This window comes from Catharus ustulatus, chromosome 29 (assembly GCF_009819885.2).
Source record: "Catharus ustulatus isolate bCatUst1 chromosome 29, bCatUst1.pri.v2, whole genome shotgun sequence".
Lineage (NCBI taxonomy): Eukaryota > Metazoa > Chordata > Aves > Passeriformes > Turdidae > Catharus > Catharus ustulatus.
The window spans coordinates 1819054-1837740 of record NC_046249.1 but is presented as its reverse complement, the minus strand read 5'-3'; the positions used below and the strand labels follow the sequence as shown (position 1 = coordinate 1837740).

Sequence of the window (18687 nt, the reverse complement as noted above, 5' to 3'; positions counted from 1 at the left end):
ACTGGATTTCCCTTGTTCCTGGTCTGTCCATGATGCACTGAAGGGTCTGTGGGTGAGGGATCTGCTGGGAATTTGTTCCAGGCTGAATTTCCCTCATTCCCTGTTTGTCCGTGATGCACTGAATGGGCTGTGGGTGAGGATTTTATGGGGAATTTGCACCAAACTGAATTTCCCTCATTCCCTGTCTCTCCATGATGCTTTGGAAGGGTCTGTGAGTGAGGAATCTGCTGGGAATTTGTGGCAAATTGAATTTCCCCTCATTCCTTGTCCATCCATGATTCACTGAAGGGTCTGTGGGTGAGGGATCTTCTGGGAATTTGTTCCAGACTGAATTTCTCTCATTCCCTGCCTGGCTGTGATGGGTCAAAGGGGCTGTAGATCAGGAATCTGCTGGGAATTTGTGCCAGATTGGATTTCCCTCATTCCCTGTCCATCCATGATGCACTGAATGGGTCTGTGGGTGAGGAATCTGCTGGGAATTTGTGGCAAATTGAATTTCCCCTCATTCCTTGTCCATCCATGATTCACTGAATGGGCTGTGGGTGAGGAATCTGTTGGGAATTTGTCCCAGACTGGATTTCCCTCATTCCCTCATTCCTGGTCTGGTCATGATGCTCTGAAGGGTCTGTGGGTGAGGAATCTGCTGGGAATTTTTTCCAGACTAATTTTCCCTCATTCTCTATCCATCCGTGATGCACTGAAGGGTCTGTGGGTGAGGATTTTGAGGGGAATTTTTTCCAGGCTGAATTTCCCTCATTCCTGGTCTGTCCATGATGCACTGAAGGGTTTGTGAGTGAGGAATCTGTTGGGAATTTGTACAAACTGAATTTCCCTCATTCCTGGTCTGTCCATGATGCACTGAATGGGTTGTGGGTGAGGAATCTGCTGGGAATTTGTGCCAGGCTGGATTTCCCTCATTCCTGGTCTGGTCATGATGCGCTGAAGGGTCTGTGGGTGAGGATTTTGAGGGGAATTTATTCCAGACTGAATTTCCCTCATTCTCTGCCTGTCTGAGATGGGTCAAAGGGGCTGTAGATCAGGAATCTGCTGGGAATTTGTGCCAGACTGGATTTCCCTTGTTCCTGGTCTGTCCATGATGCACTGAAGAGGTTGTGAGTGAGGAATCTGTTGGGAATTTTTTCCAGACTGAATTTCCCTCATTCTCTGGTTGTGAGGGGTTGAAGGGGCTGTGAGTGAGTAATCTCTTGAGAATTTGTACAAACTGAATTTCCCCTCATGCCCTGCCCATCCATGATGCATTGAAGGGGCTGTGGGTGAGGGATCTGTTGGGAATTTGTACAAACTGAATTTCCCTCATTCCCTGCCTGTCCATTGAAGGGGTCTGTGGGTGAGGATTTTGAGGGAAATTTGTGCCAAACTGAATTTCCTCCTCATTCCCTGCCTGTCCATTGAAGGGTCTGTGGGTGAGGATTTTTAGGGGAATTTGCAACAACCTGAATTCCCCTCATCCCCTGCCCAAGGGAGGGCTCAGGGATGCTCTGGGAGGATCTGGGAGAGTTCAGGGATGCTCTGGGATGCTCTAGAAGGGCTCTGGGATGCTCTGGGAGGCTCTGGGAGGCTCTGGAAGGATCTGAGAGGGATCTGGAAGGGCTCAGGGATGCTCTAGGAGGGCTCAGGGATGCTCTGGAAGGGCTCTGGGATGCTCTGAGATGCTCTAGGAGGGCACTGGGAGGCTCTGGGATGCTCTAGGAGGGCTCTAGCATTCTCAGGAATGCTCTGGGAAGCTCAGGGATGCTCTGGGAGGGCTCTAGGAGGGATCTGAGAGGCTCAGGGATGATCTGGGAAGATCTGGAAGGGCTCAGGGAAGCTCAGGAATGCTCTGGGATGATCTGGGAGGCTCTGAGAGGCTCAGGGATGCTCTGGGAGGCTCTGGAAGGGCTCTGGGAGGCTCTGAGATGATCTGGGATGCTCTGGGAGGGCTCTAGGAGGGATCTGAGAGGCTCAGGGATGATCTGGGAAGCTCTGGAAGGACTCAGGGAAGCTCTGGGAGAATCTGGGAGGACTCTGGGATGCTCTGGGAAGCTCTGGGATGCTCTAGGAGGGCTCAGGGAAGCTCTAGGAGGGCTCTGGCATTCTCAGGAATGCTCTGGGATGCTCAGGGATGCCCTGGGAGGGCTCAGGCATTCTCAGGGATGCTCAGGGAAGATCTGGGATGGCTCTGGAAGGGCTCAGGAATGCTCAGGGATGCCCTGGGAGGGCTCTGGCATTCTCTGGGATGCTCTGGGAGGGCTCAGGGATGCTCAGGGAAGCTCCTGCTCCGTGCCCTGGGGAACTGGGTCACTGCTGTAACTGCAGAAGGCCCAGGGGGGCCGAGTGGGGCCGGTTCCTGTGGCTGCATCTGCATCAGCCTGACCTGAGGGGAGCTCAGCTCAGCTCAGCAGCATCAGCTTTCCTCAGGAGAGGGGGGAATTCCAGATCCAGGGTTGGGGTTAAAAAAAAAATAAAAATAAAAATAAAAATAAAAATAAAAATGGGGAGTTTTTCCTTGCTGGAATTGCTGTGGGCAAAAATGGGAATTTTCTGTAAAGCTGGTTTGGGTCACAGAGTGGTTTGAAACTCTCAGGGCAGGGGCTGAGTGTCCCCCAAGTTTGGGGATTTTTAGGAATTCTGAGCTGTGAAGTTTCCCCCCAAATTTTGTGATTTTTCAGGAATTCTCAGCTGTGCATTGCCCCCCAAATTTGGGATTTTTGAGAAATTGTGAGCTGTGCAGTGTCCCCCCAAATTTGGGATTTTTTAGGAATTGTGAGCTGTGCATTCCCCCCAAATTTGGGATTTTTTAAGGAATTCTCAGTGTTCAGTGTCTCCCCAAATCTGGGATTTTAAGGAATGCTCAGCTGTAAAGTTTCCCCCCAAATTTGGGATTTTTTTTAGCAATTCTCAGGCTGTGCAATGTCCCCTAAATTTGGGATTTTTTTTTTAGGAATTCTGAGCTGTGCATTCCCCCCCAAATTTGGGATTTTTAGGAATTCTGAGCTGTGCATTGCCCCCCAAATTTGGGATTTTTAAAGAATTCTGAGCCATGCATTCCCCCCAGATTTTGGGACTATTTTAGGATTTCTCAGACTGTGCTGTGCCCCCAAATTTTATGATTTTTTTTTTAGGAATTCTGAGCTGTGCATTCTCCCCAAATTTGCAATTTTTTAGGAATTCTCAGCTTTGCAGTGTCCCCCAAATTTGGGATTTTTAGGAATTCTGAGCTGTGCAGTGTCCCCCAAAGTTTGTGATTTTTCAGGAATTTTCAGCTGTACATTTTCCCCAAATTTTTTTTTTATTTTATTTTTTTTTAGGAATTCTTATCTGTGCAGGGTCCCCAAATTTTGGGACTATTTTAGGAATTCTCATCTGTGCAGGGTCCCCAAATTTTGGGAATTTTAGGAATTCTCAGCTGTACATTCTCCCCAGATTTTGTTATTTTTTTAGGAATTCTCAGCTGTGCAATGTCACCCAAATTTGGGATTTTTAGGACTTCTGAGTTTTGCAGTGTCCCCCCAAATTTTGGGATTTTAAAAGGAATTCTGAGCTCTGCAGTGTCCCACAAATTTTGTGATTTTTTTTTAGGAATGCTCAGCTGTGCAGTCCCCCAAAATTTGGATTTTTAGGAATTCTGAGCTGTGCATTCCCCCCCAAATTTGGGATTTTTAAAGAATTCTGAGCCATGCATTGCCCCCATATTTGGTTTTTTTTGTTTTTTTGATTTTTTTTAGGAATTCTCATCTGTGCAGGGTCCCCACATTTTGGGATTTTTTAGGAATTCTCATCTGTTCATTCCCCCCAAATTTGGGATTTTTGAGGAACTCTCCTCTATGCAAGGGACGAGCACACCCCATCTTTAAGGGATGATTCAAGGAGAGAGAACAAAAAAGAGAATTCTCCAACCCCAACCACTTCTCCCCCACTCAGAATTTTGCTTTTTTGGGGAATCCTTCCTCATTTGGGGCCTGTTCCTGTGAGAACTGAGAGCTGGGGAAGGGTTTTTGTGTCCTGGCTGCTCAGGAACCCAAAACTCCCCCAGCAGAGGAGGAAATGCTCTGACCACAAAAACTCAGAGAAACCCTGAAGGTGCTGAAGCCTCTTCCTGTGCTCTCTGTGCTCCAACCCCCCAAAAATTCAAATTTAACTCCCAGCACCTCCAGGAGCTTTGGGTTTGGCTCTGAGTGGATTTTTAGCAATTTTGTTTTTTTTTTTTCCCCTCCTTTTTCCAGGCTCAGGTGCCCTCCAAGGGTTTTAATTAATTAATTAATTGATTTAAATGAATGTGCTCTCCATCCACATTTCCATTGGCAGTGAGGGCTCTGTGCAGAAGCAGCAAAAGGGACAAAGTTGGCTCTGAGAATGAGGAAAAAAACCCCAAAATCGCTGAAAAATCCACTCAGAGCCTGCAGCAAAAGGGACCAAATTCAGCTCTGAGTGGATTTTTCAGCAGTTTTGTTTTTTGTTTTTTTGGTTTTTTTTTCCACTCCTTTTTCCAGGCTCAGGTGCCCTCCAATGGTTTTAATTAATTAATTAATTGATTGAAATGAATGTGCTCTCCATCCACATTTCCTTTAGCAGAAAAAGGGACAAAGTTGGCTCTGAGGATGAGGAAAAAAAAACCCAAAATTGCTAAAAATTCCACTCAGAGCCTACAGTAAAAGAGACCAAATTCTGCTCCCAGCAGCTCCAGGAGCTTTGGGTTGGCTCTGATTGGATTTTTCAGCAGTTTTGTTTTTTGTTTGTTTTTTTTTCCACTCCTTTTTCCAGGCTCAGGTGCCCTCCAAGGGGCTTTAATTAATTAATTAATTGATTTAAATGAATGTGCTCTCCATCCACATTTCCATTGGCAGTGAGGGGTTTGTGAAAAAGCAGAAAAAGGGACAAAGTTGGCTCTGAGAATGAGGAAAAAAACCCAAAACTGCTGAAAAATGCACTCAGAACCTGCAGCAAAAGGGCCCAAATTCAGCTCCCAGCACCTCCAGGAGCTCTGGGTTGGCTCTGAGTGCATTTTTCAGCAGTTTGGGGTTTATTTTTTTTTTCCACTCCCTTTTCCAGGTTCAGGTGCCTTCCAAGGAGTTTTAATTAATTAATTAATTGATTTAAATGAATGTGTTCTCCATCCACATTTCCATTTGCAGTGAGGGCTCTGTGCAGAGGCAGAAAAAGGGACAAAGTTGGCTCTGAGAATGAGGAAAAAAAACCAAAAAACTGCTGAAAAATGCACTCAGAGCCTGCAGCAAAAGGGACCAAATTCAGCTCCCAGCACCTCCAGGATCTTTGGGTTTGGCTCTGAGTGGATTTTTAGCAGTTTTGTTTTTTGTTTTTTTGGTTTTTTTTCCACTTCTTTTTCCAGGCTCAGGTGCCCTCCAAGGGGTTTTAATTAATTAATTAATTGATTGAAATGAATGTGCTCTCCATCCACATTTCCATTGGCAGGGAGGGGACAAATTTGGCTCTGAGGATGAGGAAAAAAAAACCAAAACTGCTGAAAAATTCACTCAGATCCTGCAGCAAAAGGGCCCAAATTCAGCTCCCAGCACCTCCAGGAGCTTTGAGTTGGCTCTGAGAGGATTTTTCAGCAGTTTTGGGGTTTTCTTCCTCGTCCTCAGAGCCAACTTTGTCCCTTCTGCTGCTTCTGCACAAACCCCTCCCTGCCAATGGAAAGGTGGAAGGAGAGCACATTCATTTCAATCAATTAATTAATTAATTAAAACCCCTTGGAGGGCACCTGAGCCTGGAAAAAGGAGTGGAAAAAAAAAGAACAACAACCCAAACTGCTGAAAAATTCACTCAGAACCAAACCCAAAACTCCTGGAGGTGCTGGGAGCAGAATTTGGTCCCTTTTGCTGCAGGCTCTGAGTGCATTTTTCAGCAGTTTTGGTTTTTTTTCCTCATTCTCAGAGCCAATTTTGTCCCTTTTGCTGCTTCTGCAAGAGCCCTCTCTGCCAATGCAAATGTGGATTCATTTAAATTATTTAATTAATTAATTATAAACCCTTGGAGGGCACCTGAGCCTGGAAAAAGGAGTGGAAAAAAAACCCAAACAAACCCAAAACTGCTGAAAAATCCACTCAGAACCAAACCCAAAACTCTTGGAGGTGCTGGGAGCAGAATTTGGTCTCTTTTGCTGCAGGTTCTGAGTGGATTTTTCAGCAATTTTGGGGTTTTTTTCCTCATTCTCAGAGCCAACTTTGTCCCTTTTGCTGCTTTTTGGGTTTCAGAGCAGCTCCAGGGCAGGATCCAGCCCTGGAACCCTCGGATTTGCCCCTTGGTGGCTGAGCCCTGCCCTTGGTGTGTGTCTGGGTTAGAAAGGAGCAACCTGAGCACGTTCATTTCAATCAATTAATTAATTAATTAAAACCCTGAGCCTGGAAAAAGGAGTGGAAAAAAAAAACAAACAACCCAAAACTGCTGAAAAATCCACTCAGAGCCAACCCAAAGATCCTGGAGGTGCTGGGAGCTGAATTTGGGCCCTTTTGCTGCTTTTGCACAAACCCCTCACTGCCAATGGAAATGTGGATGGAGAGCACATTCATTTCAATCAATTAATTAATTAATTAAAACCCCTTGGAGGGCACCTGAACCTGGAAAAAAGAGTGGAAAAAAAAAGAACAACAACCCAAACTGCTGAAAAATTCACTCAGAGCCAACCCAAAACTCTTGGAGGTGCTGGGAGCAGAATTTGGTCCCTTTTGCTGCAGGATCTGAGTGCATTTTTCAGCAATTTTGGTTTTTTTCCTCATCCTCAGAGCCAAATTTGTCCCTTTTGGTGCTTCTGCACAAACCCCTTGCTGCAAATGGAAATGTGGATTCATTTAAATTAATTAATTAATTAATTATAAACCCTTGGAGGGCACCTGAGCCTGGAAAAAGGAGTGGAAAAAAAAAACCAAAAAAACCCCCAAAAAACAAAACTGCTGAAAAAACCACTCAGAGCCAACCCAAAGCTCCTGGAGATGCTGGGAGCAGAATTTGGTCCCTTTTGCTGCAGGCTCTGAGTGGATTTTTCAGCAGTTTTGGTTTTTTTTTCCTCATTCTCAGAGCCAACTTTGTCCCTTTTGCTGCCCCTGCACAAACCCCTCACTGCCAATGCAAATGTGGATTCATTTTAATTAATTAATTAATTAATTATAAACCCTTGGAGGGCACCTGAGCCTGGAAAAAGGAGTGGAAAAAAAAAAAAAAACTGAGAGAAGCTCCTGGAGTTCTCTCCTTGTCCTCAGGTGGGTAAATCCAGGGGCACAGCTGGATTGGGGGCACAGCTGGATTGGGGGCACATCTGGATTGGGACACATCTGGATTGGGGGCACAGCTGGATTGGGGCACATCTGGAGCTGCTCTGTCCCAATCCAGGAAAATTCTCTATGTGGAAAAGTTGATTTTGGGGGTTTGGTGGTGTCAATTCTCCCCTCTCCCCCCAAAACCTTCCTCAAAATTCTCCATTTTTGACCCAGCCAGGTGTTTGTCCAAATTTTTTGGGACATCCCAGTGTCCTGCAATAAAAAATTCTGGAAAATTCACTCAGGGCTGGAGGGGACAGAGCCAGAGCAGCCCTGGGAGGATGTGGGGGTTGGAAATTCCGAATTTCTGCAGCGATTCAGGAACTTTCCCCCACCCTGAAGGTTTCATTTTCCAATCCCTCAACACTTGGAGGGAGAAATGTCCTCAAAATGAGCGAGGACACCGAGCTGGGGCCAGGCTCTGCTTTTTTTTCCTCCTGGGAACACAAACCCTGCGAGCTGCAGGAAGGAGAAAAGGCACAACAAAGAGTTCTTTATTCTTTATTCTTTATTCTTTATTCCCCTCGGGGGCTGCTCTGCTGTGTCAGCGTCCTCAGGGCCTCTCCTGCTGCTGCTCTCCCCGCCTGGGACACGGAATCGAGGAAAAAAAAAAAAAAATCAGTATTTTGGTGGGAAAATCGCCTTTTTCACCCCCCCAAAAAAAAAAAAAAAAAAAAAAAAAAGGAAGGGATATGTGCTCAATATTTTGGTGGGAAAATCGCCTTTTTCCCCAAAAAAACTAAAAAAAAATGGGGGACATCTGCTCAGTATTTTGGTGGGAAAATCGCCTTTTCCCTGAAAAAATAAAAAAAAAAAAAATGGGGGGGGGGGGGTACATCCGTTCAATATTTTGGTGGGAAAATTGCTTTTTTCCCTGAAAAAAAAAAAAAAAAAAAGGACATGTGCTCAATATTTTGGTGGGAAAATCGCCTTTTTCCCCCAAAAAAAACTAAAAAAAAAAGGGGGAAATCCGCTCAATATTTTAGTGGGAAAATCGCCTTTTTAACCAAAAAAACTAAAAAAAAAGGGAGGGGACGTGTGCTCAATATTTTGGTGGGAAAATCGCTTTTTCCCCAAAAAAACTAAAAAAAAAGGAGGGGACATCCACTCAATATTTTGGTGGGAAAATCGCCTTTTCCCAAAAAAAAAACTAAAAAAAAAAGGGGGAAATCCGCTCAATATTTTGGTGGGAAAATCGCCTTTTTAAACGAAAAAACTAAAAAAAAAGGGAGGGGACATGTGCTCAATATTTTGGTGGGAAAATCGCTTTTTCCCCAAAAAAACTAAAAAAAAAGGAGGGGACATCCACTCAATATTTTGGTGGGAAAATCGCCTTTTTCCCCAAAAAAAAAACTAAAAAAAAGGGGGACATCCACTCAATATTTTGGTGGGAAAATCGCCTTTTTCCCCGAAAAAAAAAATAATTTAAAAATCAGGAAATGTCGTGCAGGGGAAACTGAGGCACGGGTGGCTCTGGGTGTCCCCAGGGTCCCCAAGCTCCTCTGGCCTCGGGTATCCGGGAGTTTTTGGTGGGAGTTTGGGCAGGAATTGTTCCCTGGGATGGAATTCCCAAAAAGCCGAGGCTGCCCCAGCCCAGGGGGGTCCCGGGCCGGGAGGGGCTGGGGTGGATTTGGGGATGGGAAATTGGGAATTCCTGGGGAGCCTCGTGCGTGGTGGGGAGGGGACAGAGGGGACAAAGGGGACAGGGGACAGAGGGGACAGAGCCCCTTGGGACACCCCCACAGCTCTGGGGACAGGAGGGACAAAGGGGACAGGGGGGACAGGAGGTGACAGAGCCCCTTGGGACTCCCCCTTAGCCCTGGGGACAGAGGGGACAGAGGGGACAGGGGGGACAGAGGACACAGAGCTCTGTCCTGGCTCTCTCCTTGGCCCTGGGGACAGCAGGGACAGAGGGGACTGAAGGGACACCAGGCACTGAAGGGCCAGAGTTCCTTGGGGCACCCCCACAGCTCTGGGGACAGAGGGACAGAGCTCCTTAGGACACAGAAGGGACAGCAGGAACAGAGGGGACAGAGGGGACAAGGAACAGAGTCCCTTGGGACACCCTCAGAGCCCTGGGGACTGAGGGACAGTGGGGACAGAGGGGAACAGCAGGGACAGGGGGGACACCAGGGACAGAGCTCTGTCCTGGCTCTCCCCTTGGCCCTGGGGACAGAGGGGACAGAGGTGACAGAGCCCCCTTGGGACGCCCCCTTAGCACTGGGGACAGAGGGGACAGAGGTGACAGAGCCCCCTTGGGACGCCCCCTTAGCACTGGGGACAGAGGGGACAGAGGGGACAGGAGGTGACAGAGCCCCTTGGGACACCCTCAGAGCCCTGGGGACTGAGGGACAGAGGGGACAGAGGGGACACCAGGGACAGAAGGGGACAGAGGGCATAGAGCTCGGTCCTGGCTCTCCCCTTGGCCCTGGGGACAGCAGGGACAGAGGGGACAAGGGACAGAGTCCCTTGGGACATCCTCAGAGCCCTGGGGACTGAGGGACAGTGGGGACAGACGGGACAGCAGGGACAGGGGGGACAGCAGGGACAGAGGGGACAAAGCCCTTTGGGGCACCCCCAGACCCCTGGGGACAGAGAGGATAGAGGGGAGAGGGGCCTGAAGGGACTGAAGGGACAGAAGGGACAGAGCTCCCTGGGGCACCCCCACAGCCATGGGGACTGAGGGACAGAGGGGACAGAGGACACAGAGCTCTGTCCCGGCTCTCTCCTTGGCCCTGGGGACAGCAGGGACAGAGGGGACTGAAGGGACACCAGGCACTGAAGGGCCAGAGTTCCTTGGGGCACACCCACAGCTCTGGGGACAGAGGGACAGAGCTCCTTAGGACACAGAAGGGACAGCAGGAACAGAGAGGACAGAGGGGACAAGGGACAGAGTCCCTTGGGACACCCGCAGACCCCTGGGGACAGAGAGGACAGAGGGGAGAGGGGACTGAAGGGACAGAAGGGACAGAGCTCCTTGGGGCACCCCCACAGCCATGGGGACAGAGAGGACAGAGGGGACAGTGGGGACAGGGGGGACACCAGGGACAGAGCCCCTTGGGGCACCCCCACAGCTCTGGGGACAGAGGGGACAGAGGGGACAGAACCCCTTGGGACTGCCCCAGAGCCCTGAGGACAGAAGACAGAGGGGACTGAAGGGACAGAGGGGCCAGGGCTCTGTCCTGGCTCTCCCCTTGGCCCTGGGGACAGCAAGGACAGAGGGGACAGAGGGGACAGCAGGAACAGGGGCCAGAGTTCTGTCCCGGCTCGCCCCTGGCCCTGGGGACAGAAGGGACACCAGGGACAGAGGGGACAGCAGGGACAGCAGAGACAGAGGGGACACCAGGGACACAGGACACACAGCTCTGTCCCCGCTCGCCCCTGGGGACAGCAGGGATACAGGACACAGAGCTCTGTCCCGGCTCTCTCCTTTGCCCTGGGGACAGCAGGGACACAAGGGACACAGGGGACAGAGGACACACAGCTCTGTCCTGGCTCTCCCCTTGGCCTTGGGGACAGCAGGGACAGCAGGGACAGGGGGGACACCAGGGACACAGGACACAGAGCTCTGTCCCCGCTCGCCCCTGGCTCTGCCGCTCCCGGGGCCGTTCCGTGCCAGCCGCTCCTTTGTGTCCCGCGCTGGCACCGCCCGGAACAGCTCGGGAAAAAGCGGGACTGAAACCCGGGAGGGGACTGGGGGGTCCATGGAGGAGGATTGAGGGGTCCCTGAGTGTGGATTTAGAGATCCCTGGACACAGACTTAGGGTTCTCTGGAGCTGGGGATGGATTTCGGGATCCCTGGATGTGGATTTAGGGATCTCTGGGTGTTTATGTACGGATCCCTGGATGAGGATTTAGGGATCTCTGGATGCTCCTGTGTCCTGCTGCTGGAGCTGGGGATGGATTTCGGGATCCCTGGGTGTTTATTTAGGGATCCCTGGATGCAGATTTAGGGATCCCCAGAGCTGGGAGTGGATTGAGGGATCCCTGGATGAGGATTTAGGGATTCCTAATTGTGGATTTAGGGATGCCTGGATGAGGATTTAGGGATCCCTGGAGCTGGGGGTGGATTTAGGGATCCATGGGTGTTTATTTAGGGATCCCTGGATGAGGATTTAGGGTTCTCTGGATGCAGGTTTAGGAATTCCTAGTTGTGGATTTAGGGGTCCATGGACACAGATTTAGGGTTCTCTGGAGTTGGATGAGGATTTAGGGATCCCTGGATGTGGATTTAGGGATCCCTGGGTGTTTATTTAGAGATCCCTGGCTGGTTATTTAGGGATCCTTGGATGTGGATTTAAGGATCCCTGGATGGGGATTTAGGGATCTCTGGGTGTTTATTAAGGGATTCCTGGATGAGGCTTTAGGGATTCCTAGTTGTGAATTTAGGGGTCCATGGACACAGATTTAGGGTTCTCTGGAGCTGGATGAGGATTTAGGGGTCCCTGGGTGTTTATTTAGGGATCCCTGGATGAGGATTTAGGGATTCCTGGAGCTGGGGGTGGATTTAGGGATCCCTGGGTGTTTAAATTATTTAGAGATCCCTGGATGCAGGTTTAGGGATCCCTGGGTGTGAATTTTGGGGTCCCCGGAGCCCCCCCTGCCCTGCCCTGCCCTGCCCTGCCCCGCGGGGTGGGGGTGGGGATGTCTGTCCTGCCATCACCCGCTGCCGTTGCCATGGTGACGGAGCAGGGATGCTCTTGTTGCCACGGGCGACGGAGCCGCGTCGGGAGCCGGGGCCGGGCTGGGAGAGCCCAGGGCGGGTGGGGAGAGACGGGAGAGACGTCACGGGGCTGCTTAAAGGGCACCGCGCCTTCCTCCCCTCCCCTCCTCATCCTCCTCCTCCTCTTCCTCATCCTCCTCATCCTCCTCCTTCTCCTCATCCTCTTCGTCCTCCTCCTCCTCCTTTTCCTCCTTTTCCTCCTCCTCTCTGGGTCCCCCCCGTGTCCTTCCCCTCCTTCCCAGCGCCACCCTGGGGTCCCTGGAATAGAGGAGGGGCTGGAATGGGGTGACCCCTGTGGTTCCCCCCACCCCAAACCCTTATGGGGTGAGCAAAGATTTGAGGCTGAGCTCAAATCCCAAAGGTGCCCCTGCTCTACAGACCCCACAAACCCCCACAGCCCCCCCCAGACACCCCCAGACTCCATAAACCCCCCAAAACCCTTATGGGATGAGCAAAGATTTGAGGCTGAGCTCAAATCCCAAAGCTATCCCTGCCCCCCAGACCCCCCAGACCCCCCCAGACCCCCCCAGACCCCTGTGGTCCCCCCACCCCAAACCCTTGTAGGGCAAGCAGGGATTTCAGGCTCAGCATCCCAAAGGTGTCCCTGCCCCCCAAACTCCCCAGACCCCCCAGACCCCTGTGGTCCCCCCACCCCAAACCCTGAGCAGGGCTTTGAGGCCAAGCTCAGCATCCCAAACCCACCCAGGGATCGGGGAAGGACTGGAACTGGATGATCTTTGTGGTCTCCTCCACCCCAAATCTCTGTGGGGTGAGCAGGGGTTTGAGGATTCCCAAATCCATCCTGGAATAGGGGAAGCTGTCCCTGCCCCATGGACCCCACAGACCCCCCCAGACTCCCCAGACACCCCCCAAACCCCCCAGATCCTGTGGTTCCCCAACCCCAAACCCCTGTGGGGTGAGCAGGGATCTGAGTCCTCCAAACCCCCTTTGCTGTCCCCGTGTCCCTGTCCCCGTGTTCCTGTCCCCCTGTCCCCATGGACCCCACAGACCCCCACAGACCCTTGTGTTCCCCCCACCCCAAACCCTTATGGGGTGAGCAGGGATTTGAGACCCCCCAAACTGCCTGAGCTGTCCCCATGTCCCTGTCCCCATGTCCCTGTCCCCATGTCCCTGTCCCCATCCCCGTGTCCATGTCCCTGTCCCCATATCCCAGTCCTTGTCCCTGTCCCATGGACTCCCCAGACCCCCACAGACCCTTGTGGTTCCCCCCACCCCAAACCCTCATGGGGTGAGCAGGGATCTGAACCCCCCAAACCCCCCGAGCTGTCCCCACATCCTTGTCCCCATGTCCCTGTCCCTGTCCCCGTCCCCATGTCCCTGTCCCCGTCCCCATGTCCCTGTCCCCATATCCTTGTCCCTGTCCCCATGTCCCTGTCCCTGTCCCCATATCCTTGTCCCTGTCCCTGTCCCCATGTCCCTTTCCCTGTGTCCCTGTCCCCGTATCTGTGTCCCCATGTCCCCATGTCCCTGTCCCCATCCCTGTCCCCGTGTCCCTATCCCTGTCCCCATGTCCCTGTCCCCATGTCCCTATCCCTGTCCCTATCCCTGTCCCCATATCCCTGTCCCTGTCCCCATATCCCTGTCCCCATGTCCCTGTCTCTGTCCCTGTCCCCGTGTCCATATCCCTGTCCCCATATCCCTCTCCCCGTGTCCCTGTCGCTGTCCCCATGTCCCTGTCCCTGTCCCCGTCCCCATGTCCCTGTCCCTGTCCCCATGTCCCTGTCCCTGTCGCTGTCCCCCTGTCCCCCTGTCCCCATCCCTGTCCCCCTGTCCCCCTGTCCCTGTCCCCATGTCCCTGTCCCTGTCCCCATATCCCTGTCCCCACGTCCCTGTCCCTGTCCCCATGTCCCTGTCTCTGTCCCTGTCCCTGTCCCCATGTCCCTGTCCCCATGTCCCTGTCCCCATATCCCTGTCCCCGTGTCCCTGTCCCTGTCCCCCTGTCCCTGTCCCTGCCCCCTCCCTGCTCTCTGTGCCCAGTTCTCTCTGTCCCTGTCCCCCTGTCCCTGTCCCTGTCCCCGTGTCCCTGTCCCTGTCCCCATGTCCCTGTCCCTGTCCCTCTCCCCGTATCCCTGTCCCTGCCTTGTCCTTGTCCCCGTGTCCCTGTCCCTGCCTTGTCCCTGCCCCCTCCCTGCTCTCTGTGCCCAGCTCTCTCTGTCCCTGCTCCATTCATCCCCTCTGAGCTCCCTCCTCTCTTTCCTGCCCTTGGCAGCGATTCCAGCCCTGGGACGTGCCCAGGAAATCAGAACTTTTGGGGTTGCAGAAAAGCAGAGCAGCCCCAGCGTGGGGACAGCTGGGGCCTTAATTTAGGACACAAAGTGCTGACCTGGGCCAGGGTCCAGTTACTGCCCAGGAATTTTGTTTTCACCTCCAGCTCAGCTTGGAGCTCCCAGGGAGCTTCTGAGGGGGGATTTGGGGTGGGTTTGGTTCCCAAAAAATCCTTTTTTATCCCCTAAAATGAGGCTGTGACTTGCTGGGTCAAATTATTCCCCAAAAAATTGATGCTGTGTCTCATTTTGGGTCCATTTATTTCCCAAAAAAATGAGCCTGTGCCTTTCTGGATCCATTTATTCCCCCCAAAAATGAGGCTGTGCCTTGCTGGGTCAAATTATTCCCCCAAAAAAATGAAGCTGTGTCTCGTTTTGGGTCCATTTATTTCCCAAAAAAAAACGAGCCCATGCTTTGTTGGATCTGTTTATTCTGACCAAAATTCCCTTTTTTTCTGACCAAAATTGCTTTTTTTCTACTCCTTTTCCCTCTTTTCTCACCAAAATTCCTTCTTTTCTGACCAACCAAAATTCCCTTTTTTCTGACCAAAATTCCCTCCTCTTTTCTCACCAAATTTCCCTTTCCTGACCAAAATTCCTTTTTTTTCTGACCAAAATTCCCTTTTTTCTGCCCCTTTTCCCTCTTTTCTGACCAAAATTCCCTTTTCTGACCAGAATTCCCTCTTTTCTCCCCAAAATTCCCTTTTCTCACCAAAATTCCCATTTTTCTCACCAAAATTCCCATTTTTCTGACCAAAATCCCATTTTCCCCCCCAAAATTCTCATTTTTCTCCCCAAAATTCCCATTTTTCTCACCAAAATTCCCCTTTTTCTCACCAAACTCCCTTTTCCCGCAGCCCCTGGGGGAGTGGTGCCGCCTGCAGCCCCGAGATGCTGCCAAGATGCCCGAGAGCGCCTGGAAATTCCTTTTCTACTCCTTGTCCTGGTCCTACGGCGCCTTCCTGCTCTTCTGCACCGAGCACCGCTTCTTCCACGAGCCGGCTGCGGCTTTCCGCGGTGAGGGAATGGAAAACACAAATTCCTGTTTGGATTGTGTAAAATTCCCTGTTTAGATAATGTAAAATTCCCTTTTATATAATGTAAAATTCCCTGTTTATATCATGTAAAATTCCCTTTTTAGATCATGTAAAATTCCCTTTTATATCATGTAAAATTCCCTGTTTAGATAATGTAAAATTTCCTTTTATATAATGTAAAATTCCCTGTTTATATCATGTAAAATTCCCTTTTTAGATCATGTTCTGGGTGTACAGCCCCCAATTCCCTGTTTAGATCATGTAAAATTCCCTTTTAGATCATTTTCTAGGTGTATAGAGGGGTACAGCCCCAATTTCCTTTTTAAATCATGTTATGGGTGTACAGCCCAAAATTCCCTTTTGGATCATGTAAAATTCCCTTTTTAGATCATGTTCTGGGTGTATAGAGGGGTACAGCCCCAAATTCCCTTTTGGATCATGTAAAATTCCCTTTTAGACCATGTAAAATTCTCTTTTTAGATTGTGTTCTGGGTGTACAAAGGGCACAGCCCCAAAATTCCCTTTTTTAATTGGACAAAATTCCCTTTTTTTGACCAATTGTGACTGGTAACAATGAGCCAAACCCAATTAACCAAACCCAATTAACCAAACCCAAATTAGCCAAACCCAACTGGCCAAACCCAATTAACCAAACCAAATCAGCCAAACCCAATTAACCAAACCCAGTCATGAGAAAACCAAACCCAATGAGCCAAACCCAACTGTCCAAACCCGATTAACCAAAATCAAATTAACTAAATCCAATCAACCAACCCAATCAGCCAAACCCAATTAACCAAACCAAATCAGCCAAACCCAATCATGAGAAAACCAAACCAAATTGGCTAAACCCAATTAACTAAACCAAATTAACCAAACCCAATTAACCAAACCCAATCAGCCAAACTCAATGAACCAAACCCAATGAGCCAAACCCAATGAACCAAACCCAATCATGAGAAAACCCATGAGAAACTCAATTGGCCAAACCCAATTAACCAAACCCAAGCCAAACCCAATCAGCAAAACCAATCGGCCAAACCCAGTGAACCAAACCAATTAACCAAACCAAATTAACCAAAACCAATTAACCACACCCAAGCCAAACCAAATGAGCCAAACCCAATCAGGCAAACTCAACTAACCAAACCCAACCAACCAAACCCAATTAACCAAACCCAATTAACCAAACTCAGCTGGTCAAACCCAATTAACCAAACCCAATGAACCAAACCCAATGAACCAAACCCAGTTAATCAAGCCAAACCAAATGAACCAAACCCAATGAACCAAACCCAATCATGAGCAAACCAAACCCAATTAACCAAACCTAATTAACCAAACCCAACGAACCAAACCAAATCAGCCAAACCCAATCAGCCAAACCCAATTAACCAAACCCAATCATGAGAAAACCAAACCCAATTGGCCAAACCCAATGAGGCAAACCCAATCATCAGAAAACCAAACCCAATTGGCCAAAACCAATTAACCAAACCCAATTAACAAAACCCACGCCGATCCAAACCCAACGAGCCTAACCCAATGAACTAAACCCAGTTAACTTAACCCAACAGGCCAAACCCAGTTAACCAACCCCACCCTCGCTGTCCCTTTGCCCAGGCTGGCAGCGGGGCATGGCGGTGCCGCGGGACATCGCCCTGGCCTACCTGCTGCAGGGCAGCTTCTACGGGCACTCGCTCTACGCCACGGCCTACATGGACACGTGGCGCAAGGACTCGCTGGTGATGCTGCTGCACCACGTGGTGGCCCTGGTGCTGATCGCCGCCTCCTACGCCTTCAGGTGAGCCCCGAGCCTGGGGGGGATGTGGGGAATCCCAAAATCCATGGAGGGGCTGTGGGGAACCCCAAAATCCATGGGGGGATGTGGGGAGTCCCAAAATCCTGGAGGGCTGTGGGGAGCCCCAAAATTCACTGGGGGCTGTGGGGAGCAACAAAATCCATGGGGGGAGCCCCAGAATCCTGGGGGGTGCTACAGGGAGCCTCAGAATCCACGGAGAGCCCCAAAATCCTGGGGGGGCTGTGGGGGGCCCCAAATTCCTGTGGGGGCTATGGGGAGCTCCAGAATCCATGGGGGGGCTGTGGGGAGCCCCAGAATCCACTGAGTGCTGTGGGGAGCCCCAAATTCCAGGGGGGGCTATGGGGAGCTCCAAAATCCATGGGGGGCTGAGGGGAACCCCAGAATCCATGGGGGATGTGGGGAGCCACAGAAATCAGGGCAGCTGCAGGGAGCCTTAAAGTCCAGGGGGGTTGTGGGGAGCCCCAAATTTCCATGGGGGCTGTAGGGAGCCCCAAAATCCATGAGAGGCTGAGGGGAGCCCTAAATTCCAGGGGGGGGCTGTGGGGAGTCCCAAAATCCATGGAGGGAGCCCCAAAATCCACTGGGTGCTGTGGGGAGTTCCAAAACCATGGGGTGCTGTGGGGGGCCCCAAATTCCTGTGGGGGTTGTGGGGAGCCCCAAAATCTACAGGGAGCTGTGGGGAGCCCAAAATTCATGGGTGCTGTGGGGAGCCCTTTTTTTCCTCTGCCATTTTTTCTCCCCTTCCCTCCCTTATTTTTTCCCCCTTTTTTCCTCTTTTTTTTCCTCCCTCCCTTTCTTTCCCCACTGTTTTTCCTCATTTCCCCATCCCTTTCCCCCCATTTTCTCTGTTTTTCCCCATTTTCCCCATTTCCATTTCCCCCATTTCCCATTTCCATTCTCCCATTTCCCCATTATTTCCATTTTCCCCATTTCCATTTCCCCCATTCCCCATTTTCCATTTCTCCCATTTCCATTCCCCCATTCCCCATTTCCCCATCTCCCCATTTCCATTTCCCCCGTTTCCATTTTCCCCATTTCCATTTTCCCCATTTCCCCATTTCCATTCCACCCATTTCCCCATTTCCATTTCCCCATTTCCATTTCCCCATTTCCCATTTCTCCCATTTCCATTCCCCCATTTCCCTATTTCCCCATTTCCCATTTCTCCCATTTCCATTCCCCCATTTCCCCATTTCCCCATTTCCCATTTCTCCCATTTCCATTCCCCCATTTCCCATTTCTCCCATTTCCATTCCTCCATTTCAATTTTCCCCATCTCCCCATTTCCATTTCCCCCATTTCCCCCCCATTTCCCCCCCATTTCCCCCCCATTTCCCCCCCATTTCCCCCCCATTTTCCCCCATTCCCATCTCCCAGGTACCACAACGTGGGGATCCTGGTGCTGTTCCTGCACGACATCAATGACGTGCAGCTCGAGTTCACCAAGCTCAACGTTTACTTCAAGCACCGCGGCGGCGCCTTCCACCGGCTCAACGACGCGCTGGCCAACGCGGGCTGCGTGGCCTTCAGCCTCAGCTGGTGAGGG

General features: G+C 50.8%; 1 protein-coding gene across 1 annotated transcript in view; it reads left to right on the top strand.

The window, feature by feature from the left end:
* The window catches only part of CERS1 (ceramide synthase 1), a 29773-nt gene that overhangs the window by 5396 nt on the left and 5690 nt on the right, over window positions 1–18687 (top strand). Inside the window, exons 2-4 of the mRNA XM_033082155.2 lie at window positions 15140–15299; window positions 16943–17123; window positions 18519–18680. Of these exons, the coding sequence (XP_032938046.1) occupies window positions 15140–15299; window positions 16943–17123; window positions 18519–18680 (503 nt within the window). The remainder of the gene's footprint in view (window positions 1–15139; window positions 15300–16942; window positions 17124–18518; window positions 18681–18687) is intronic.